Source organism: Nansenia antarctica, assembly GCF_963989245.1.
Source record: "Nansenia antarctica genome assembly, chromosome: 5".
NCBI classification, from domain to species: Eukaryota; Metazoa; Chordata; class Actinopteri; order Argentiniformes; family Microstomatidae; genus Nansenia; species Nansenia antarctica.
In genome coordinates, this window is record NC_137690.1 from 18,667,023 (window position 1) to 18,679,568 (window position 12,546).

The 12,546-nt window shown below is 50.0% G+C and overlaps 1 protein-coding gene across 1 annotated transcript in view; it reads right to left on the minus strand.

Annotated features, from left to right (window-relative positions):
- The window catches only part of ncor2 (nuclear receptor corepressor 2), a 96,245-nt gene that overhangs the window by 63,418 nt on the left and 20,281 nt on the right, over positions 1-12,546 (minus strand). Inside the window, 2 exon segments of the mRNA XM_080532455.1 lie at positions 1,333-1,515; positions 8,247-8,424. Of these exon segments, the coding sequence (XP_080388581.1) occupies positions 1,333-1,515; positions 8,247-8,424 (361 nt within the window).

Consider the following 12,546-nt stretch of genomic DNA (forward strand, 5'->3'; position numbering starts at 1 on the left):
AGAGCCCCCTTCCCCTCTCTCCCAAACCCACCGTGGAGGAAAATAAAATAAACCAGCCGTCTTGAGTCTGGCTGACACAACACAGGCTGGCTGAAACCCGAGCCCCGGTCCCCCTTCTCTGCCAGAACTCTTTAAATAAAGTTTTACCACACCACTTAATTGCTCCAGATGTTTTAATGCTTGGAGAGAGCCGAGCGAAGGGGAAGCGCTATGGAGGGGGAGGGGGGGGAGGAGGGGAGGGCACTGTTAAAAAAAGAAAACATCCATAAAAAAACATAGTGTGTGTTGAGGGACGGGGAGGGGAGGGGCGGGGGGGTGATTTATTTTTCTAGGTAGCAGAGCTTACCCTCTCTCAATCATTCACTGGGGGCCTCACCACTCCTGCTCTCTCTCTTTCCCTCTCTCTCTCTCCCTCCCTCCCTCCCTCCCTCTCTATCTATCTCTCCCTCCCTCTCTCCTGCCCTCCCTCCCTCCCACAGTGGACCAGGACCACGGGTTGCAGGTGGCTTAGATTTATGGAGCCGTGTTTTTTGAGTGCCAGCCAAAGAAGAGAAGTGACTTGTGGGGGGGTGGGGGGGGGCGGTGGGGAGGGTGGGGGGTTTTGGGGAAGGCTGGAGATATCTGCGCGCTAGGCGTAAGCGGCTGGGGGGAGGGGGACTGGGGGAGGGTGGAGCGAGGCCCGTGAATAAGAGAGCTGCGCACCAGCGAAGCTTTTCTATAAAACATGACGTGGCGGGCGTCCAGGAGGGAGACGGCGAGGCAGGAATACGAGCGGTTTAACAGTCCCAAAAAACCCTCCGCCATAATCCTCCTCTCCCCCGGGGGGAGCTGTTATTTATGGCCTTATATATTTTTAACCTACTTTTCTCCTAAAAAAAGAAGAGGAGGCAGGAAAAGAAAGGGAGGAGGAGGAGGAGAACGCAGCTGCTGAGAAGCAGAGCTTGTGTGGCACGTCGAGCGGGGGCCTCGTACGGTTGACAGTCGCTCAATGCAATCGTGACGGCAGCGCGGCTAAAAGTCTCACAGGCTAAAAAGCTTTACTGCGATTCAGTCCCACAAAAGGACAGGGCTGTGAATGAGAGGGGGCTCGCTGGAGCTGTCAAGTGAACAAGCTTCCCGTTCTCACAAGACACAGCGCGCAGGCAACAACACCCTCACAGAGATGCTTCCGACTCAACGACACTGGGATACTGACAAGACACTTAGGATTCATCCTTAAAAAAAAGAAGAGGAGGATGCCAAGATCACAAGAACACAGGCATGGATAGGGAGAGAGAGAGAGCGTTTCCGGTTGTAGGCGGTTGCGGTTTGTTGTTTACTTACGATACTGACCTGTTTCTTTCGAAGCTTGCAGATCTGCTGCTCCACCATGGTGATCTCCCGGTCCACGCGGTCCATGTTCTGGATGAGCTCCTCCTTGGAGAAGCGGGCAGGCACCAGGTCCAGGTCGGGGTCCATCTGGGCCGGGCTGACTGGGGAGATGGGCTCCAGCTTCCCCATGGAGCTGCCCCGGTCCTGGGTCAGGAAAGGGAGGGAGCAGAGAGAGAGAGGGAGAGGGGGGGGGGGGAGGTTTAACTCACGGTTTAATAGATGCCTGATACCAACACTAGTTCAGACTGTTTAGACAGGGCATGTCCACATATAGGCCACTCCATTGGCTGGCTAATAAGAATGCACAATCGTACAATCATACAATTAGGCCAACATACAGGCTCCAATTACAACCAACCAGAACATGGATAAGGGATGCTGCAAATAGAGTAATTCCCGGGTCACATTCTCAGGGATCTGTTGGGTTTCCTCTCCCGTGTTCAGATTGATTACACAGATTGATTAGATAACAACTCTAAACTGGCCTAATTCACTTAGGTGTTTAGAGGCAACAATGATGCGCTGTAAGAGCATAAACCCTTCTAGACCCGGCTAGTTCACCCTAGAGGACTGGACAACTAGGGCCTCCTCCCCTCTGTCAGTCTGTCAGTCTCCCTCTCTCCCTCCCTCCCTCCCTCCCTCCCTCCCTCTCTCTCTCTCTCTCTCTCTCTCTCTCTCTCTGTCTATGTCTATGTCTCTCTCTCCCTCCCACCCCTCTCTCTCTCAGTGTGAGGTCTGTGATATGGGTTACTCTAACAGACATATGATCCAAACACAGTGGAGTGGCTGCCTCTCCTGTGAGTCGGCCCTGCGCTGCAGTAATTAAGTCCTCTGGGTAATGGAAGCCCGTGTCTCCCAGTCACTAGACCAGGCTAATGAATATGAAGTCACACTGCAGCTCCACAGCTGTCCGCCCGGGCCCCCTGCGTCTGACAACACGGCACCTGGGACCCAGGCGTTGGGTTTTAGTCCCTTTGAGTTTGAAAAAAGGACGAGATGTGCAGGGGATAGAGGAGGTTTGACGTCATAGGTCTTCAGGCGGTTTCATTAGCAATTCCCTTCGAGCTTAAGGAAAGGGGAAAATGGAATGGATCCAAAGGGCGCTACACACACACACACGCACACAGATACAGACACACAGATACAGACATACACAGACACAGACACAGACACACACACACACACACACACACACACACACACAGACACACACACACACACACACACACACACACACACACACGTCTAGTGGGAGTGGTATTGCTGATGCAGAACTGCAGGAGGAGGTTCTTTGTGCCAGGCCATGTTAACAGGCCACAGCTCTGTGAGGAACAGCCTGTCGTGGGCTGAGGTCTGCCTCTCCATTAACCTAGCGTACCGCTGCACCTACTGTACACAGCCATCAACAGGACAGAAAGAGACCACCCTGCAATCTCTCAGTGTGGCTTAGCACTGTTTACATAGGAGGACAAAGGTATTTGTGTTCGACGGTGAGAGCGCTGTGCTTTATAATCTCTGGCCCGTAGGAGGAACAGCTTCACAGGCCACGTGAGACACACACATCAGAAGTATGTAAATTAATTAGCCTGCCTAGGCTTTGAAGACAGTATGTATATATTTGCAGACAATATCTATAAATAATAGAAACTGTGTGTGTGTGTGTGTGTGTGTGTGTGTGTGTGTGTGTGGCGCAAACACGCAGAAAGAGGAAACTGGATGTGTACAGTGACTAATACAGTAAATGAGAGTGTGTGTGTGTGTGTGTGTGTGTGTGTGTGTGTGTGTGTGTGTGAGATCCAGCTTGGGTTTTGTTCTGTGTTATTTTTAAACTGCTGATATGAACGTTACATAAAGGGGCTAATCTGGAGCAGGCAGGCCTGGTCTGGGACCTGCTGCAGCTGAGATGTCAGAGGGGAGATGGAGGGGCTGGGAGGAGGAGGAGGAGGAGGAGGAGGAGGAGGTGAGTCACACATGTCCATCACAGACACAATCCCTACCAGGGCTTTGAACGGCTGCTTAATATCTCAATTTGTAATCATAGTGGAGAACTGTTATAGAATCCTCTGCTTGGAGCTCAGGGCCCCAGATTACACTGAGGCGGCCTTGACTCCCTCTCGACGTGGGGGGAATGATGTCAAAGCGGAAATCATGATCCAATAGGATAAACAAAACAAAAAAATACGTTGAGAGAAAGACTATAAAAACTATAAAATCCTTCATATTATTAATGTCTCAACAGAGGAGGTTAAATTGCCGTTCAAAGGCACCTGTGACACAGGAGGACATCGGTATTTGATGTAGAATTGGATGAAAGGGAACCACTTTCAGCTCAACGGAAAGTCTTAAAGTCAAGGTCATAACAGCGTGTGAGACTTATGAAGCCGTTTGATCGGAGGGGGACTTGGTCTGATGAAGGGGCTATCTATCAAAAAGACGGTCCGTTCTCCTGGGTTTGTAAGTGTGCCAGTGTGTCTAGACCTACGACTGTCCTCTGTCCTTGTGAAGAGCAGGATGTCTCCACACACAGCAAGCAGAGAGAGGGAGGGAGGGAGGGAGGGAGGGAGGAAGAGAGGGAGGGAGGGAGGAAGAGAGAGTGTGGAGAGTGTGTGTGGGAACCCTTATGCTAAGGCCTAAATGCAACTCATATACTCTTGTTAATCCCACACTAATCCCCGTCAAATTTAACTACTAGACTACATGTGTGTATAATTTGGGTGTGTGTGTCTGCACATATTCATGCTCAGTGAACACAGGCATGTAATGACTAGTAATGCAACTAGACGCACACTACAGAGCTTTTGTGTGCCAGTGCATATGTATGTGCGCTCCAAAAAACAATTGAAAGGAGCTGGGGGAAACATCCTGTTGTTGCAGGTAGTCATGGTAGCAGGTGTTGGGAAGATCACATGATTTCTTCTTCTTCCATGTACACACACACACACACACACACACACACACACACACACACCAAGAACTGTGAACTAGACCAGTACACCTACAACTAAACCCTCAAAACAGCCGACACCATAAATGCAAGCCATTTCGAAGTGCGAGTACAAAAAAACTAGCCTCACATTTTTCTAATTCGATTGGGCTACTGCGAGTTCAATCGTTTCCTAAACAAACAGGGCCCTAAATATAGCCTTACCGTAGGACGTGACAGCGGGAGTCCTTTACTGCCTGTGCCATTAAGCGGCGGCGAGCATCAAACGCTGGCTTCTCCCCCCCGAGGCATAAAAAGCAGCCTGTGTGCCAAAGGCTAATCAGGGAAGATAGTGAACAGCCAGTGTTATGGCTGAACATCTAGACTCTGCAGCCCCACCAACAGCTACCAGACAGGAGGAGAACGCAGGGTGGGAAGGTGTGTGTGGAGAAGGACGGTCGGGGGAGGGGGGGGGTGTCAGCACACAGGCATGTCACCATGACATCCAAACCTGGCAGGCTCGTCCAGACCACCCTGGTCCCTCAACGACACACTGAGATCAGCCTTGCATGAAAAGGTCTTTGGATTACCACCATCGCCATGGCTGCCTGACTGACAGGTGGGCCCACATGTAGAGCTGCAGGGTCCCATGTGACACGCATGGGTGGTTTAGTGAAGTCACAACTCAGGGAGGTGTGAAGAATGGCCTTCCATCACTAGTCAGCATGCATGTGTACACACACACACACACAGAGAGACACACACAGAGACACACACCAAGACACACACCGAGACACACACCGAGACACACACCGAGACACACAGACACACAGACACACAGACACACAGACACACACAGGGACACACAGAGACACAGAGACACACCGAGACACACACCGAGACACAGACACACACAGACACACACACACACACACACACACACACACACACACACACACAGACACACACAAACCTCATCACTAGTCTCCTTTCCCAGGGATGTGGCTGATCAACAAGCAGGGCTTAGACAGCTCCAGCCTTCGCTCCATTTAATCCATGGCTCATTGAGGAGAGAAAACAAGCCCCTCATTGTACGGTGTGGAGGTCTGCCATGCTTTGTGTGCGACTAAGCCATCGGATCTGACTGTGGCTCCATCACATATCGAGAAGACACAGCGGTGTGAATCTCTGGTTTGAGCACTGCTCACGACACAAAAGGTTTGCTCGCTACCACAAAGAACACGATAACAAAGTATGCAACAGCACAAACCGGCTACAATTACGCCGTGCAGTGCAGTGCAGAGAGCTGTTCAGGAATAGCTTTCAACACGTCAAAGTAAAAAGTGCTCGGGCGGCGAAGATAGAGAAGAAAGTCGACCGGCTGTCCTTTTCAATTCCACCAGAGCGGTGCAATGTTTATGAAATGTCTGGGCTGTGTACAATGTGCAGTTTATATACACATAGCTGGCCTGTGAGCGGTGAACGGTATCGTAATGGTATCGTCCTCGCTCCAAAGAAAGAAGTAGAAACAGGCAAATGGTACACTGCGCTACTTTCCTGGGTACACCCAATATCCCTGATCTTGGTGTTGAGGGGATATTACCGTCAGATTGGCAAGTGTTTATGCCCAGCAGCTTAGGGTGGCTGAGCTCTATCAGAGAGGCTGCTGGGCTGTGAATGTATGAGGCTCAAGAGATCAGGTTACACACAAAATTCAGCATATTCTGAGGCGGACTATCCCTGGCTAACTAGTGCGGGCTCAGCCCTCTTAACTCCTTCTCTCTCTCTTTTCCTGTCCCTGTCGGTCTCTTCTGTACTCCCTTTCCCTTTTCCCCCCTTCCCTTTAAATGTAGCCTACCTCTCTCTCTGTATTTGCCCTTTGCCTCTCTCGTTCCCCAGCGCCCCCCCCCCCTCTCTCTCTCTCTCTCTCCCCTCTCTCTCATTTTTTGCTCACTCTTTCCATACAGTGATTGCTTCTGACAGCACTTATATAATGGGTTTACAGCCCTCAGCACCTCAGAGGGGAATAACTGGCGTTCCTGAATATTCCCTGCTAGCTCAGAACCAGTGTGTTTTTTTTCTGCACCCAGACTCCCTTATTGGTGCATCTTATTGACTATTCCTTGGCTGGCTGCCTCCCGGAGCAGTTTGAAGTATTCCGTAGCATGTCAGGAAGATCTCACTAGCACCAAACTCCTCACTTGTGATGCTGCCGGGTTTGATCTCCCATTCCTACAGTTTCATCCTCAGAGTCGTTTGAAATCTAGGTCAGCTCCATTATTTATTAATTGCTGTTTCACAACTGCTTCGTATTCCCAGTGCTCTTCCTGCTACACACAGACTCCCATTCCTCATAGTCTCACACCGTGGTGGTGGTGGTGGCTAATAATAATACCCCCTGCTGCCCCCGGGGGGGGAGATGCCACCACTCAGCAGGATCCAGCGCAGAGCAGAGGGTGTGATCTGTGTCCTTGTTGCTGTCCCCGCAGGCAGGGCAGAGCTGACTAAGACAGGGACTCTCTGACTGTCTCTCTCTCCCTCTCTCTCCCTCTCCCTCTCCCTCCCTCTCCCTCCCTCTCTCTCTCTCTCTCTCTCTCTCCCTCCCTCTCCCTCCTCTGATGTCAACATGGACAGGTTGGATTCTTAACCGTCAAGTCAGTAGATATACACAGGTTTATAGATACGTAAGTAGATACATAGGCCTACAGGATATAGAACAGAACAATCCTGTTTCCTCTCGGTATAATAGAATATGTGCAGTCACCTTCCCTCTAGAAATATCCTATTCTGCTTCAAGCATTCTGCACTCAATAAAGAAAAAGGGGGGGAAAAAAGCAAAAAGCAAACACAGAACACAAAACACCCTCCAACCCAAAAGTAAGAGGATCAAAAGGGAAGAAGAGAAAGAATGAAGGCTTGTTCTACACTTGTTACCTGAGAACTGTGTCAAACAACCAGAACTGTCACCGCCAGATGCTGCAGTCTGAGAGCACAAGCAATTATGTGTTTTCTGTCAGTGTCATTTCATGGCCACCACGCAGGTGCCATAACTGGTTGATCAACAGAGAGAGAAAGCAGGCAGAGTGTCACCCCCTGTAGTGCACATGACAGGCGAGGGGGGGGGGGGGGGGGGGGGGCTGAGCAGTGAGCACCACAACCTTCCCACTGAGCCTCTGACCTACAAACACACACTGCACCAGCCTGTGTCGTAAGAGACACACTCTCACAGTCGACCTTCCCTTCCCACTTACCAAGTCCACCGCACCACAACCAGCAGTTAGAGCACAAGTACGTGCGTCGAGTGGGGTTTAGGACCTCTTAAGACTGAAACGAAAAATCCATATACCGCTCCACTCCATCAAGGAACTGAAGGCTTGCCGAAGGGGAAATATTCACTCACTGTCACTACGCACCACCAGGGTGACCTTTTCTGACACTGTGAGGAACCAGTTAGACACCAAGCCACCAGTTGGGAACCTGTCCAGTGTCCACCCTATACTGGGGAGCACTCCCGTCTGGTGGGGTCGGACTATTTAGCTGAAGGTTGGTGAGAGAACACAACACTCTTCACTCTCCTCACTTACTCCTCACCCTACTATTTTGCAGTTGGTATCTTTTGGAGAGACAAACCACACACTGTGTAAAATGAGCTCCCACTAGGCCTTAAGTGAAGTAACCAATTAACCTCTGTTACCTTTGATAAAGGCCACATAGTGAGGGAATGTCCTTCCAATCCGAATCAGCACTTTGAACCAGATACACAGATCGAAGCTCAAGTTATTTTAGTCAACAGTCGAACGCTGACCTTTGATATGTCGTCATCTCCCAGCAGGAATTCAGCCCCCAACAAACACCTTCCAAAAAAAAGTCCTTACTCGACACTGGCCTTTGACATACACTCACCGGGAAGACTTCAAAATAAAAGTCCTGTGGTCAGGTAATCAACACTGACCTTGGACATGTCCTCCGCCCCTCCGAGGGGAAGTTGTGGGCGGTGGGCCGAGTGCCTCAGGAGGGATTCCGCCCCCATCTCCAGCCGGGGGCGCTTCATCTCTGCATACTCCACCTCTGATTGGCTGTTGGGCTCCGGCAGGTAGATGTGCTCGTAGCGGATGTGCTGCTCCTGACCTCTGTGGGGAGAGAACACAAGGGACAGAAGAGTCCAGGTGAGGATCAACTGAGGTAAGGTACAGCGGAGGAGGAGGAGGAGGAGGAGGAGGAGGAGGAGGAGGAGGAGGAGGAGGAGGAGGATCAGTTGGCAAACAGCCATCATGGCAGCTCTACACTGCTGAGTTGAAAATCACAATCTTCAAAAATGTGTATTAAACAGTGGCCAATGTGTTCAAGGAAACTTCAACCTACAATGAACATTTATAGAAACATACAATACATGTTTTGGGAACAATAACATAGAAGCAATTAAAAGATCACGTGCACTTTGAGCTGCAATGCTTGCAGGAAACCTAACCCTAACCCTAAATAAAAGTTATTATTATTATTATTATTATTATTAGGCTATAGCTGTTTCAGCCATACAAAGTAGTTCATGCGAGGCGTTCTTTGCTCCACATCATTCTGCTGAATGTGTGTTTCTTTGAGCGGACAGATTACCGTATGTATTTCAACCTCTTGAAGAGGTGCCAACATCCACTCCTAAGAGTCCTTCCACCCCCACACCACCTCTCACATACATTGTTACAAGAGCTTCATCATTTGAAAACACCACTCCGGTACATGAGAGTGTTTGTAAGGCCAGAACAGTGAAAACACCACTCCGGTACATGAGAGTGTTTGTAAGGCCAGAACAGTGAAAACACCACTCCGGTACATGAGAGTGTTTGTAAGGCCAGAACAGTGAAAACACCACTCCGGTACATGAGAGTGTTTGTAAGGCCAGAACAGTGAAAACACCACTCCGGTACATGAGAGTGTTTGTAAGGCCAGAACAGTGAAAACACCACTCCGGTACATGAGAGTGTTTGTAAGGCCAGAACAGTGAAAACACCACTCCGGTACATGAGAGTGTTTGTAAGGCCAGAACAGTGAAAACACCACTCCGGTACATGAGAGTGTTTGTAAGGCCAGAACAGTGAATGGTTTAAATCAAGCTTCAGCGCATGAAAAGACACTCCTGTCTCTGCTATAGTGTGTAAGACTTCACTTTCACTTTATCTTTCAACTGAAAACCCACCCTGCTGCCTGTTTGAAGAAGCACAAAACAAGATTCAGCTGACATGCAGTGAGAAGACGTAGCCTAGCCTAGCCTACAACCACTGAAGGCACTTAAGCTTGAGTGTGTCCTATCCTGTAAAAAAAAAAAAAAAATCCTGTTTCAGGTTCGACTAACCTGAGGCTATTTAAATCTTGTCGAAACATCAATACAAGAGAAATAGTATTGATCTGCTGACAGTGGTTCGGTCAGGCCCTTGTTCTCAAGCATGAAAGCATTAAAGAGGATGGGGGGGAATTGTAAAAGAAGAAGAAGAAGAAGATATACTTTTATTTATTGATCCCCGAGGGGAAATTATATTTTTGCACACCCCCTGAGACAGCAGCACAGCACAGCAGCACAGCACAGCAGCACAGCACACTGCTAGGGAGAACAGATCTGTGGGCACAGGGTCAGCCCCCGTCAGGCACCCCTGGAGCAGTTAGGGGTTAATTGCCTTGCTCAAGGGCACAACTGCAGTGGCAGGACACCTTAGATGATGCCAGCAACCCTCCAGTCACCAGCTCGCATCCGGCTCCCTCCTGGGGTGGGGATCGAACCAGCGACCTTCTGATTGCTGACCGTCCTCTCTAAGGCTAGAGAGCCAGGTGCCCCAAAGGGTTGGTGGTAATCAATACAAGAATCATCTGTATCTTCATACTTCATAATCCAACATCAATACAGTCACACACACACACGCACACACACACACACACACACACACACACACACACACACACACACACACACACACAGAGAGAGAGAGAGACCCATGTGGGTGTGTCTCAAGTCTCACCCACCCCGGGCCCCTTCCGTGCAACATCCCCCTATACTGTACCTCAGAGCCAGAACAGACCTGGGTGGCCTGGAATGCTAACAATTACACCACCCTAGTCATGGGTGGAGGGAGGCGGAGGCGGGGGCGGGGGGCTGTAGAGCCATAGGTCAGGATCTGCCGTATGTGAGGCATTAGACCGAGCCATGCTACGTGCATATAAATCAAACTGGGAGTTTTCAATGGCTACCGGGAAAAAAAAGACCTTGTGTCTGGCCAGGCAAGCTGCTCCACTGTGTTAAGTCAGATGACAGGCTTTGAATGTTCACGTCTACGGACATCAATGAGGGTTTATGAGTTTGAATGGAGAGTCTAAATGGTGCTCTGTTCCATATTAGGACATGGCTGTCTAGAGCCTGCCCTGGAGGCATTCTTGGGTAGATGCCTGCAGAGTGTTGGTGACACAACTGCCAATGTCAAAATGGAAGTGGCTTCTCATGGGAAAAAAGAAATCTAGGAAACACAACCATAATTGCCAGTCCAGAGCCACAATGGGCAACTGTGTGGTTTCTTTTAGTGCCCGGGAGCCAGGAGCGATTCTCTGTCTTGCAGGGTGCCAGTGGTGGTGTAATTATGGAGACCCTGTCTGATATACTTTGACTCGGCCAATGACTAGAGGCATGCAGCGCCGACATTACTAATGTACTGTAGAACGCAATGGTGAATCTGCATGTGAAAGGTATCATGGGGTGGCATGGACTGAGATAGATAAAGGACGTTTCTCTCTGTGTCTAATTGCTTTTACAGTGTGGCAAAAAAACTGGTGGCAGAAAAAATCAAAACCCAGATGGTGTGTGTGAATGCACTTCCCCATCTCTCTCTCTCTCTCTCTCCCTCCCTCCCTCTCTCATAATTACATCATCAAGCTCTGTGGCTTTTTTTATATTCCTCCCTCTCCTCTCTCTCTCCTCTTCTTTCTCACTCCCCCCACTCTCTCCTCTCTCTCCCTCCAAGCTTATGCATGAGCGTGCAACATAATCTGATCCCCGGGGAGGATTTGTCAGAACTGACTGGGGGAGAGGTGTGTGTGTGTGTGTGGGGGGGGGGGGGGGGCATATCGAGGGGGGAGAGAGAGAGAGAGAGCGCTGCTCAGTGATACGATACAACAACAGCTCCATTAGTCTCTCAATGGCTCAGGCCCCATTATGGAGTTGGAGCACAGATCATGCGTGCCGATAGCGCCGTGTTATCATGGAAGCACTACGCGTTTGTGCCTCTGCCAATCCTCTCCTCTGTCCCCCAGAGAAGCAGCAGCAGCAGCAGCAGCAGCAGCAGCAGCCCAGCTGTGCAGGGAGCAGCCCTGGGAGGCTTGGAGGGAGAGGGCCGGGGCTAGGAGCACCACAGCAGGGATGGGGAACAACACGAGGAGAGAGAGAGAGCACGGATCCGGAGGAACAATGCGCTCAACACAGACTACTGATTCATCCTTTCACTGCTCAAACTAAACAGAGACAACCCTCACTGCCTAGTGAATTGTCTGTACGATAAGGTCATTGCGCCAATTATTTCAGCATAGAGAGACAAGGCCAAGCCAACAGATGGGAGTACTATAGCAGTTAATGGCCCAAACGTACAGCCGACCCCTCGGGCTTGCACATCCTTTTTGGATGTCGTCCTCCCAAGGTCTCCTCTTGCATAGACGCGCAAAAAACAGGAGCTAAAGCAAAGAAAGGCTATTTGGCAGACATCTCTGCTTTCAGTGCAGGTGACCTCCTACGTAACCTTGACGACTGTAACGGGAACGACCTTGAGAGAAGAAAGCACAGCTATGGAGACAGAGTGCATAGAATCACTGGGCCTTCCTGGAGTGCGTACGAGGAATCTCTGAACGTTTGCCGAAGGACAGTTTCACAATATTCCAAATACGTGTTTTTGTGGGAATGTTGAATAACAGGGCGCTGCAGGTCAAAGAGCGGAATCTCAGCTCATTGGAGGAATGTGGAAAAGCTTAATGCCCGACTGAAGCACTCAAACCTTCTGATGCCTGCCAGCAAATCCTGCGGCTAATTTCACAGTCAACTCTCATGAAAACCCAGAATGTAATCTCTAATCCAATCTAATCCAATGATACGTTCTATCATAGTTGAGGCATGATGGAATTCACATTGGGTGGCTGAAGTCACATGGCTCATCAATACCCTTGAAATGAGGACACGCCTAGTGGGGAACTGTCGGCAGTGGTGGGTTAGAGGAACTGCGCTGGGCTGG